At 39.8% G+C, this 12,846-nt stretch overlaps 1 protein-coding gene across 17 annotated transcripts in view; it reads left to right on the top strand.

Moving 5' to 3' along the window:
* CAMK2D (calcium/calmodulin dependent protein kinase II delta) overlaps window positions 1-12,846 on the top strand; it is a 164,392-nt gene that overhangs the window by 61,031 nt on the left and 90,515 nt on the right. For all 17 annotated transcript variants that reach the window (XM_064450570.1, XM_064450574.1, XM_064450578.1 and 14 more), the window contains one exon: window positions 5,976-6,035. In XM_064450570.1, coding sequence (XP_064306640.1) covers window positions 5,976-6,035 — 60 coding nt within the window. The remainder of the gene's footprint in view (window positions 1-5,975; window positions 6,036-12,846) is intronic.

Genomic DNA, 12,846 nt, shown 5'->3' on the forward strand with positions numbered 1-12,846 from the left:
CCAAATGACCAATAGTCCTTGATTTTTTTAAATTGTTATTTAATTTTGTTATTTAATTATTGTTTTTCCCCGAGACACTGGTCGTATTGCCATCTTTCTTCTAAAACAAGCTCGGTTTAGTCTGCATTTCAGATACTCTCCCTGTGTGCTGGGTATAATATGGCAATTGGTCAACTGCTGATTAAGTTACAGCCGAAGCTGGTGGGCATTAAGGTGCTGTAACTGTATACGTCTGTGCTTGTGTTTCAAATTTGCTGCCACTGAATTTAATAATCTTAACATAAAACCTCAGTGGAAGAGTTTAAGTTTATAAAAGAACTTTGAGCTTATCTTGCAGATTTTTAATTTTTTTTTTTTTATATACTGAACTTCTGAAATTTAAAATTATCTTTTTTTTTTAATTACAGAATCACAGAATGGTAGGGGTTGGAAGGGACCACTGGACATCATTAAATTAACAAAAAAGTAAACACGGAAGAGGGTTAAGCTGACAAATTTTCCCATTTAAGTGGCGTAGGCTTTGAGGCCTCTTGGAGAATTATGATGATTCGTTTGGCAAGTGGTGACTAGCTCAAGAACTGTACCTCTGGGCAGAAGGCTGCCTACTTCTTAAAAGACTAAAACATCTCAACTGATAACACATGTAGAATTGATTCAATTGTTCTTATTGTTAAAGCTGACCGAAAATATTGGGAAGTACAAATTATCAAAAGAGCAATGAAGTTTCCTGTCTTGTTTTTATCTTCAGTTTTAAAAAGTGGCTTACAAACCTGAAGCGCTAACTCTTTCAAAGGTGGAGTTTGCTTTTTATGTTTTTTTTTTACATCTGTTCTTATAGTTCTTTCAAAGGTACATATCTAACTACCTGGACACTTCACAGTAAGGATTGAACTTTTTAATTTTCTTTTAATATCTGGTGATAAATTATTGACTCTAAGAGTCACCATCCATAGCAACCTTTTTCTAAACTTGTTAATTTCTTAGTATTTTCAAAACCAACCCTACCATGCAATTATTGTGAGGCATCGTAATCTTATTTACGGGTTAAAGCACCATATTTCAATTGTAGCATATTTTTTACATTCCAAACAGTTGTGTTTTTCAAAGTTAGTACCCTGGGTAATGTGTGATGCTTATTGTAGTTGTGTCATAGTAAATTTTGTAATGTAATGTTCACATACTTTATTTAAAAGAGTATCAATCATTATTGTAGAGAAGACAGCGTTATGCTGTATATCTCTGTTGGGCTTCAAAAAGTCTCAGAAACTTTTCTTTTAGCAAAGAAAAAATTTGTGTCTTCGTTGGTATGATGTGAATGAGAAAAGCTAGCTTTTTATGAGTTACTTGTGTATTTTTGAATATGAAAAAAATATGAGAAAGCATCCCTAACAGAGCTCATTTCTCATTAATTGATATTTAAACATGCTTAAGCTGTGTGTTATTTGCCTTCAAAAGTTATTACTCTGGCTTAGTTGTTTGAAATGTATTGCAGGGTAGCGCTTATTTTCCTAAGAAATTGATACTTTTTTTTTGTCAACGTATTAAGTTAGATTTACAATGTAGAAACCAAACAGTTGGATTTCTCTGAGCGAGTATATTCGTTCTATGTTTCTATATTTTTTTTTTACTAATTCTGCCTGTAGAGGCTGACATCTTGCATTGCAACCGGCAACTGGCTTTTCCCTTCATTATAGAGAGATTTGCTAGAGCAGCCGAACTCCGTGTGTTTGCCTGAATCTCTACTACTGAAGCAATGCCTACTTTATAGTTATTGGACTCTGGAAATCTCTTTCAGAGAATGTAAAAGTAAATAATACGCCTTTATATTTAGTTTTACATCATATACTTCTCTATCATTGTCCTTATATTTCCTTTTTTTTTTTGTTACTGTAGCATTTAAGTGTTACTAACAGCAGTGTCCAGGATGTTTTGATGTTTCCTAAACATTCATACCAAATACCGTCTCTGCTGTCTTTTTACTCTTGCAGTCAGTGGTTCTCTGATTTAGGTTCCCTCTCGATTCGTGAAAAGGCCCTAGACAAACGCTGCTTAACATTTTCTGCAAAAAATGATGCCTCTGAGCAATCCGATTAACATTACTGTTTATTTTGGCCTTTTTGGTTTTTTTGCTGGTTTTCTTTACGCTTCAGGTCTGTGTTGTGTTTCTTTGCACTTGAGGTCAGTTTGTGTGTGAAACCTGGTACTCTGTTCCTCTTGGAACTGGGCTTTGGGATCCCTCTCCCAGTGCCCCTTCTGTTGGAGCCACACAGTAGCGCTTGTGTCACACATGCAGATTTGCTTGGTTTTAACGTACCACGTTCGGTGGATAATGAAAACGAGTCCCTCCCTCCCCTATTACTTGAAGTTGTCCTAATTTAAAATCTGTTGCAGTAGTTGAATAGCTATAATTTTTATAGGAGTTCTTGTATTCAAATTCCTTGCTGTTTGTCGATGACCTCACTCTTGGCATCATTAATTGGGCTTACTGAAGTCTGTACTGATTGTGCCTAAAACAGTTGGATGGATTAAGTGAATTCCCCCAAAAATAGCACTCGTTAGTTGAGGACAGTTCCTTGATATTAAGTTGTCAAGATCTGTCAGGAGAGACGGAGACTTAATGTATCTCTTCTATTACTATTTGATATGATTCAAGAGTTTGCTTTCCAAATATATGTAGAACAGGTCAGTCTGTCTCGCTTCACCCAGGTTGGTGTGAGGTTAGCTTGAAGGAGCCGGTTCCGGATGTTTCAGACCGAGTTGCCTGCCAAGTGTCTCTCCACTGGAAAGGTGCATGTTACACCCGAGGCGTCTTCCGTAGCAGAAGGCTGGGATTTTCCTGCCCAGCTTGTCCCTCTATCCCCATGCGCTTTTGAACACGGTAGTCAAGAGTCATCTTACTGAGTGTGTTAAATAAGCCTTTGTATTTTCTGACTTCTGTACCGACTGTGCTCTTCAAGCTGCGTTATGGCACTTGTCAGAGGTCAGCTTGGTTGCTGTCCTGTCTTCAGAGTTCCAGGCGTATGCTTTGGGGGAGTGTGACACTTGGGTCTATATGTATAAACCTCTGGGATCTGGCCAGAGTTTTAAAGACCGTTTTAATTAAGTGTAGCAGGAGGGCGTAGGAGTTGAATTGTTGGGTAACAGTTTACTTAAAACCCCAAAAAACAAACACGACCCTCCCAACCACCCCGCCAAAAACAACCAACCATCCCCCAAACCCCAGCTTCCACAGTTCATCAGTAAATTAATCCTTTATGTATTCCTCTAGCCATCATCGCTTTTATAAGCACTGAAGTATCCCAAAGGATTAGAATCATTACCATTTGTCATTTAGTCCATATCATTATCTCCCTTCGGAGGGTGTGCCTGTGATCAGGAGCTGGTTGTTCGGTGCGTTGTGCGAACGGGCTGCCAAAGCCGGCTAGCTGGTAATGCACACAGTCTGTGGCAGGAGAAACAGCTCTCAAGATCCCAGTTCAACCCTTAATAGTAATCGCTACTGGAACAACAAGGATATATAAGCAATTTTGTGACGTGAGCCGCCAAACTGGTGGGAAGATGCCTAGGTCATGGTCACTGCTCCCATCACAGCTTGTGTGTTTTATACAGGGGCTGTTGATGCTTTTCATGGGAAGCAATCCTCACAGCAGAGAGACAGTGGCTTCCTGGCCATCGTGAACACCCAGGACCACTGACACATACCAGCTGCACCTACCGCTCTCACCTCGCTCATCCAGAGGGTCTCTCGACCCTGTGTAACGAGCCACGTGTAGCGCACCTCCTCAGCAGGCAGGCTGAAGCCAGGGTGATCTTCAGGAATGTGAAGTTGCAGTTTCATGAGACGGCATTTTTTTGGCAGCAGCAGAGACCACCAGCCAGCCTTGCCCTCACGCTGTGCAGGCCCGTCTCCCTTACGCTGGCACAGCCATCTGCGTAGGCTTTAGTTTCCCCACTTTCAGGTTGACTCTGCTGATCTATGTTTAGATTAAGTTCTCTAAAAGGAGTAGCACCCAATGCTTGATTGGAAAGAGTAGAGCTGCAAGTGTACTTTCCACAGAGCCTGGTAAATGTGGCGGCAAACCTTCCTGTCGTCCCTCGGCTGATTTAGGAAGGAGAAGCTTCTGGATTGTGGTCGTTTTGAACAGTGGACATCAGGACTCCCCACAGAAGAGACAGGTGGAAGGAGGAGTGCTGAGGCAATGCATGGAGTCGAGCACCAGCTAGGATGATGTCTGGATTGCACTACAGTATTCAGGCACCGAAGAGCAGGGGTTTTCAGTGTGTTTTTTCTTGAACCCTATTCTGACTCTTGTCCAATAGACTCCGATGTCAGACTGGTATGAGAGGAACCGTGATTTAGTGGCTTGGAAGGATAAACTACTAGCACTGATGGTATGATGAGAGAGAACAGATACCACAATAGATCTCTAAGAGTTGCATTACAAAAACAGATAACTTTATTCTTGCTGTACCATTTTGATGCCTAATATTCTTCTGTAGGTTAAACTTTTTGTATTCTCTAAATGCTGGTTATTCCACTCAAAACTTACTGTGCAGACTACTGTCTGTATGGGGTGGAAGGAACTTGCCCTTTCAGTTGTTACAGAAGTGTTCTCAAACAGAAGGTGGATAATTAGGGTTGCAGAGATAGTACAACCCAAATTACTTGTGTGACATCTGGAGTTTGAGTCCCTGTGAAGGATTGGTGGTTATAATATCATTGGATATCAGATTGGAGCTAGTTAAAATAAAGGCAGAAGAGCCCCATCTCCAAGATCGTTTCACAGTTTATTTCTCTTCCAATTTTGAAAAATTAGTTTTAGCTAATATTACAAAATTGAATCCGCTCTGCTTTTCTGCATCTTGACAAAAGCCTAGTGTTCTTAGCAGCCATAGAAATTATGCTGCAGAAAGTGAGGATAAATGTGCTAGAAATCTGTTGCAATTACAGGATTACAGTAGGCAGTAGCTGGCTATTCTTATGATCTCCAAATTATGTATTTTATTGCCCGAGTTGCCTCTGTGTGTTTTATACCATTTATACTGTCTGACACCAGACATTTTAACATATTTGAAGACCTTCAGGTATTTCCAGTATAAATAATTTATGCACCCCCCTCCAACACTCTTGTATGTATTATATAAATGAAGTACTATATTGCTTAATGTTAACCAAAATGCAGCAGAGGTAGTACTGTAAACAGGGGTGAAAATATTATAAATGTGTGCTACATAAAAAACCAGTTTAAAATGGAGCTTGAGGCAAGCAGTAGGATTTTATGTCCAGAAGTCGTTGGGGCTCAGTGGTGTACAAGTTCAGACCTACGCTGCTGCTCTACCCAAAGGTTAAGAAGAATCAAATGGCTGGGAGAGAGGGAGCCAACAGATGGTACACCTGGACCTACACGTTCAGGGTATCTTCAGGTTTATGAATAATCAGCCTGAGAGAGAGATTAGCCCTGCTGGGAAAATAATAACTGCTGGTCATTAGTTATTGGAAGTTCCTGTAGCACCGTACTGTGGTGGCAGGAGTGCTGGCACTCTGTCGGGGCGGCTGCCGCGTGTCGAACAGGGTACCTGGTGCAGTAGGTATCATTAAAGCAGTTAGCCGGCAGGATTTAAGGCAATGCTAGAAGTTCACGTCGCCCTTATTTTGATTAATGTTGTAACATGGTTTATTGCCTGATAATTATAGGTCATGGCATGAATATTTCCCGTTCTCCCCAATAAACCGGCAGCTTGGTGTTTCTAATGGAGCTGTCTGTGGTAGTCCCTCAAAGAAGTGGTTGGATGCAGTAACCTAATTCAATATTACAGTTTGATTGTAAAATCTTAATGGATGTAAATAAAGGAGGTATTTTTTTGAAGATCACAGCAGGTGACGGGGGGTTTTTTTGCATCTGTAAAACAAATACACCGAACTGTAATAATAATCCTCATACTAAAAGCAACTGTTTTGCTTTCTTTTGTTGCAGATCACCAGAAACTGGAAAGAGAAGCAAGAATCTGTCGCCTCTTGAAGCATCCCAATATTGGTAGGAACATCTAATTGCTTTATACAGTAGATAACAGATTAGAAAACTGAGGGAAAATACCAAATAACAGATACAAATAGCAGCTCAAAGAAGTAGAGTGGAAATACCTCCAGGCATGACTATTTCTTCGTAATGTGGTGCTCCTTTCTAATTTTACTATGGGATGTAATATCCCGATAGATCACCTAAAGCAGCGTGTACTGTTCTCATCTTCTCTGAGCTATTGCTCTGCCATCAAAGAGCCATCTATGCCAGGTGTTTGGGGTTTTTTTGAGCAGTGTGTAGGAGGAGTTATTTCCAGTACTGCTCATGACTTTTTGAGACCTGCAGTAGAATTCCGTCTGACAGCATATATTGCAAAATGCTGCTAGAGTTAGTGTAGTTTTTACCAAGATGCTTATTTTGTCCTGGTTTATTTTGTATTTGAGATGCTGTTCTTCTGGAGAAAAGATAGGTAGATGCAGAAAGCTCTGCTCCTTTTAGTTCCAGAGCTGTATGTTTTCTACTCCAGCATGAGTTCATGCTTCAGATGTAAAGCAAATGAAGATATTTGAGGGGGGAGGGTGTGCCTGCTTTAGAAACAGTAGACACACCTAAGTACCTTGAAAGGAGTTGTATCTGGGTTTTTCAGACACTGAATTATATACCAAGGATCTCTCTCACAATAATACTTGCTGTACCTGAGACTTCTGCAGAAGGGTGGGATTTTCCTGTCCATCTCGTTCCTCTGTCCCCATGAACATTCTTAAAAGTTGTCGTCAGAAAAAGTAATAATCACACTGAATGTTTTAAATAAACACGTATGCTTGGTACTCCAGAAGCACTTGGCAGTCTGCTTGCTCTTCCTTACGGTTAGTTTTTCTCCTTCTTGTTTTTAACTAACAAATATTGGTCTTTGTGACATTTTTAGACTCATATAATTGTTTCATGCCAGGGAAGGAATCAGCTCCTTCCTTTTAATAATAATCATAAATTGAAAATAAACATACCACAGTTCAAAATGAAATCTCGAATCTCTGAAAAAGCTCTCTCATGCCATCTCAAACGCTTAGAGGTTTCACAGGCAAATTTGGCTAAAGAGGAAGAATAGTGGTAGCTGCGTTATTTTATCCCAGCTAAAATTTTTGCATTGTAAAGTGATGCAAGAGAAGGGAACATACAACTTGTTGCAGGGAGGACATGCAGCTCTTTTGCAGTTATGGAAAGGAGTGGTTACACATACAGAGCTCGTCTGACTCTAGAGTCATTTACCTGTGCCTTGCTGTAACTAGAGTATATTTGTGAGTTTGAACATGCCAGGGCAGGTGAATAAAAAACCATAATAAACTCATGAAGTGGAAGAGCTAAAGTGCACAGAACAGCTCAGCTGAAATGTCTAAATTGATTTTATGCGGTCGCATGTCTTGGGTTTGTTGGGTAGCTTGGACCAGTATTAGTTTGTAGTCCAGATCCTCTGTGGCAGGCCTGTACCGAGGTGCACAGTTCAGTCAAAGGATTATGGACAAGTTCTTCTGGTCCCGTTTCAGAAAAGATGCCATGTTCTACACCTGTCTGGGAGAAGATTTTCATGGCTCAGAATTAACACGCCAGGGCTTGGCAGCAGGCATTATATTCTGTCGTCGTTCAGTTTCTGCCGTTGGCTGCTCTTCCAGCCCTGCTTGTGTATCTGCCCAAAAAAAACTCTTCCAGTTAGTGTGGTTACAACAGTTCCTTGTTTGCATAATTGCTGGAGTGAAGGCCACGCACTCTCTTGGAGGAAGATTATAAATGTGGTCTGAAAACGAGAAACAATTTTTGTAAACTTAGAAAGGTAACTCTCCTCAAAAGTAATAATTTCAGGCCTCGGAAGTCCTATCGCGTAAGCTGCTGGGCTGCAGAGGTTCATGTTTGCATGCTGTGCTGGCTGTCCACTCTCCACCTCGGCCAGGTGCCAACCCTCTCCTTCACCCGGGGGCTGCCCACCAGAGGCTGCCGGGCTGCAGCCCAGCCTGGCAGTGGTTTGCTCTCACCCCCTTCCCCTGTGGTCATGCCCTCAGCCAGCTAAACGCTAACCCTAAAATCATTCTGGGTGCATGCTGCCCAGCCCCGACTGCATCTCTTATTTTTGGGTCACTGTCACATCCCTTTTTTAAAAAAGTCATCTCTAGTGGCTAATAATACTCCATCACACTAGAAAGCACTAATAGCGAAAAAGGAAGTATACCAGAGTAAGGTAACTCAGCTGTAACAGCGCGGATTATGGTGTGGTTTGTGTGTCTCAAAATGGTCAAGATCACCCCTTCTAAACAAGTTTTACTTGCACTGTGTGTTTGACAAAGAGTACGTGTGTTTAAAAACACTAGCAGGTTCATGAATATAAAATTCATGCTTTTCTCTCCATCCTTATTTTCTCCTGAATTTACCTGCCACAGGTTAATTTCTAATAGCCCAGAAAATAAAAGAGTTTTTGAAAAGGAACTTGTCATGTTAATAAGTATGTATAATTTAAGAAAATTAAGAAAAATGTTCTAAGAAATAATTTTTCAAATGCAATCTCTGCAGGAGAACAGAGATCTAGTTTAATTGATTGGGCAGTTTCTCAAAGACGATCTCAGTGGTTTTCTTTCTTTTCCTCCAGTGTAGTTGTTTGTTTTAGTTACTTGTCTTTTTGAACTACACATTCGTTGCAGGGCAACAGATTTCTGAAGTTAGAATTTGGTAATCCTTTCTCTTTTCTTTCAGGCTTATTCTTCTCTGTTCTTCCTACTTAGCTTGATTAAATCTCCCTTCTAGAAGTGACTTAGTGTGAAGGTGTCGGTTTCAGGCTAGCTTTAGTTCTAAAATAATACATATATAACAGGGCTCCTTTTCAGTGTGTCGTATGGTCTCTTTGGTTAATGGTCTTTCAAGTCTTAAGACTGTACCAGAAACTTTAGGGTGGAAACCACTTTTTAGTTACCTTTTTCATACTTTCCTTCCAGCCAGAGGAAAGGAGCACAGCTGTGGTGAATCACATTTTTAGATTACAACCTGTGAGTAAACACGTTGTGGTTTTCATATGAGCAACATCTTTTTTTCTTTAGAGAAGTGGAGCTTTAAAAAAATTCTAAACCACTGGAAATATTTTCCAATTATCTTTCCAGAGAAAATAGAGAATTATCAAAAACTTTTACAGATCACTGGTTTTGTATTTCCAAGGTAGGTGTCCAATTAATACCTAGCTAGAAAGATATTTAGTATTTAGTTGCCTCATCAGGATGAGGGAGGATCGAGGGACTGAACTTCTCAACAATTGACATGCGTATTTTCAGCTTCCCAACAATACCATTTTTATATCCATTTCATATCTGATTTGATGGTGGTTTTATTTAATGAGTGCTATTATGCAGTTAGAGATATTAGGATGACATTTTAAAAAAAGCTTTCAATTTTAGTCCGTGTTCCCATGCACTGAACTTCAGAAGTTCTTCTGGTATTGGCACAGGAGTCTTAAAATTGGACGTGAGTGTTTTAATATCACTCTGCAATGTAGAATTTGAACAAAAGATTTGGAAAAGCACAGGGAATGGGGACAAAATAGATGACTAAACAAGAATGCTTGCTTTCAAAAGGATAAAACGCTGAAATTTGGAAATTAAGGCGAGACACATGAAAATATTTTCATTTTGGGTCTTGATTTGAGTCTCCCCAAATAGTCACTGTAAAATGTTAAACACAGGAAAACCTGAGTGGAAACAAACATGTTTTCTGATGCCTTTTTGGAAGTATTTATGCCATCAGGTTATTACTTCAGGAATCAACGTATCTACCAAATGTTCACAAATAAAGCATTTAAGTATGTATTGAGGGAGCTTAACTCGTATTAGGCATTTCTACTGAAAGAATGATTTTGAATTAGGGTAAGATACCGAGTTCTGAATTAATGTATGAAAACTTAAATCACTGGTGAGTATTCTCACTAGGCAGGTGTCGGGAAGGGAAGCTAACTAAATCAAAATCCAGCTATCTGGCGCTTGCAAATCCTTACAAATTGAAGAAATCCGTGGTAATTCATTGTGTTGCTTGATATGGATGCATATATTTATGCATAGCTAAGCCTACAGGAGCATGCCATCATTTGAAAAATGCTTTTTAGATGCAGCAAATTTATCTTTTTTTAATAGAAACAGATCTTGCCAAGTGCACTTGATATCCTTTTAATGAAGTCATGAATCTGGCTACTAGCGTCAACTGCCTTCTGTAAGGCGTTTGTTCTACCGTTCTCTTATGTGCTAATTTTTTTACTATGGAAAATCAGCATATTCTTTATTAGGGGTATTAGGAAAACAGATAACCACAATAAAAATGTGAGATGGTAGTTCTTGTATGATGGGATTATCCGTGGCAGGGTTCTAAAGAAGTTTCATTCAATATTTTTATCAACAGATTGAAAGAAAAAAATTGAAGTGGTGTCAGTGTGATATGGTGGGACTAAGGAGACTTACAGTTGATAGATGTGAGCTCACATAGCTAAGAACAAAGAATGTATGTCATTCTTCAGAGGGGAGTGCCTGCGTCTTAGAAGAGTGACTTTGAAAAGGCTGTGATGACAGGAAATAACTGCTTGAACACCAATCTCATTGGGTTGCTGTAACACCCAGGGAGTTCTCACATGCATGGAAGCAGCAATCAGAAGGAGGAAAATAGTATTTATTTTGTATCTGCCAACAGAAGTCACCTCTAGAGTACTGTGCTGAGCTTTGACATCCGCATGTCAGTAAGCGTGACCTAGGTAATGCGGGGGGGGCATTGAGGAGGTCTACCAAGATCACGAGAAAACGTTATTTATCATGAAAAAGGCAAAACCAAACATGAGTATAGTGATAAAGTTAAACATAGGAGTTAGGGTTTTGGCAATGAAAGTATGAGAATAACTTAGGGGTGTGATGTTTTCTGACTTGAAGTGTGGAAATTTTTTTTAAGCTTTATACTGAGAACTGTGTTACTGAAGATGTATATACTCCTCGTATTCAGAACTACGTACAGGCCATTATTTTTAGAACGCTGAATATTGTTGAAGAAAGACTGAAAGATAACGATTCTGTTTCTGTAGTGCTTAGGAAGGTGGACAGTCCTTACTGGTTATGTTTATTTCCAGCACAGAAGTACCATGGAAATCTTCCTTGAAAAAGATGTTTTCGCTACATATACAAGCATAGCTCCAGGATATCTCTGAAAGCTGAATATCTCTGTCCAGACGCTGCTGTGCATATAACTAATTCATGAGGTTTTCAGAATCTTTTTATTAATTTTTTATTTTACAAAATCCATGATTTCTTCTTCTCTATCCAGCTATGTAGTCATGATGCCTAATGAATAGTGTAGAAAACCCCCTAACAGGTAAGTGGATTAGAAATCGTATTTCCTATTTCAAATACCTGTTTCCCACTTAAGTAATGTATATATGAAGGTTTGCTTAATAAATACAGGATTTCCTCATAGTTTTCACCTACAGTTATTCCTTAGCCATACTCATTGCTTATGTTGTGATTCTGCCTCTTCCCACCTTAGTTCTTTGCATCAGTGTAATTAGTAGAAAGCGAGCCCCACTGAATTTTGTGTGAGAATTAAAATGATGCCAAATCCTTTAGCTGAATTTTCAGGCCTTGAGAGAAAACTCTGGGGGGTCTCGGAGTCCTTTGTTCCTGATCAGTCTTTGCCAATACTGGTATTTTCTCCTTTTCCAGCGTTTCTTGAGTTATCTGCCCTGCTGCTTCTGTTATATTGTGCTAGGAAACGTCTAGGCCAACATAGCTCAAGGCCCTTTAGTAGCAGAGCTCCACCACTTTGTGCTGGGCTGCAGTAGTTTGTACATTGGTCTGACTGTCAGCATTGCTGTGTTCCTCAGGTTCTTACCACCATGAGATCATAGAATCATAGAATCGTTAAGGTTGGAAAAGACCCTTAGGTGATCGAGTCTAACCGCTAACCTATCACTGCCAAGTCCACCACTAAACCATATCCTCAGGCACCACGTCTACCCTTCTTTTAAATACCTACAGGGATGGAGACTCAACCACCTCCCTGGGCAGCCTGTTCCAGTGCCTGACAACCCTTTCGGTGAAGAAGTTTTTCCTAATACCCAATCTAAACTTCCCCCCCTGTAACTTCCCCTGTTACAGATGACTGTAACAATATCCGCGCTTGTAGGTTTTCTTTTTTACTTGCTTGCTAACATAATAAAGTGAAAGTTGTAACTGTAGCTTAAACGTTACTGTTGGGAGAACCTAGCGCTTTTTGTCTGTAAGATTACACATCAAGTTATATTAAAAGCTTACCTCCTTTACTGAACAAATACCCACGAAGGGTTTGTCACCCTGTGTAACTATTACTTTTACATCTGTTACGTGCACTAACGCTTCCAATTTTTTAATTTAGAAATTTGGAAAGAAAATTTGTAAGGAAAGTAATCATCTCTTCACCAAGAAATCCGCTGTCATTGTCCTGTTTTCTGGCCTTTATCTTCCTTTGGTAAACTCTGATTTCGCAGTCCTCTTCTAACTTTAGGTGAAGTTGTATTTCAGCACTCTGATTTCTAGTCTGTCAATTCACATGTTTTTGATGGTGTAAGACTGTTGCGCCATCTTATTATTGCTTTTGATGTTGATTTAGAGCCTGCTGTGGTAATTTTGGTTTATGAGGTCCCAACAGATGATAAAAACTGCATTAGCTTGATGATACAAGTGCTGACCCAGTTGGGAAAACTGCTGGTTCAAACGTGGTAAAAACGTGGGGGTTTTTTCCAGGTTGAGTTTGCTCTTGCAGGGTTTGTGCCAAGTTTGGGTGGTATTTT

Source organism: Phalacrocorax carbo, chromosome 4 (genome assembly GCF_963921805.1).
Source record: "Phalacrocorax carbo chromosome 4, bPhaCar2.1, whole genome shotgun sequence".
NCBI classification, from domain to species: domain Eukaryota; kingdom Metazoa; phylum Chordata; class Aves; order Suliformes; family Phalacrocoracidae; genus Phalacrocorax; species Phalacrocorax carbo.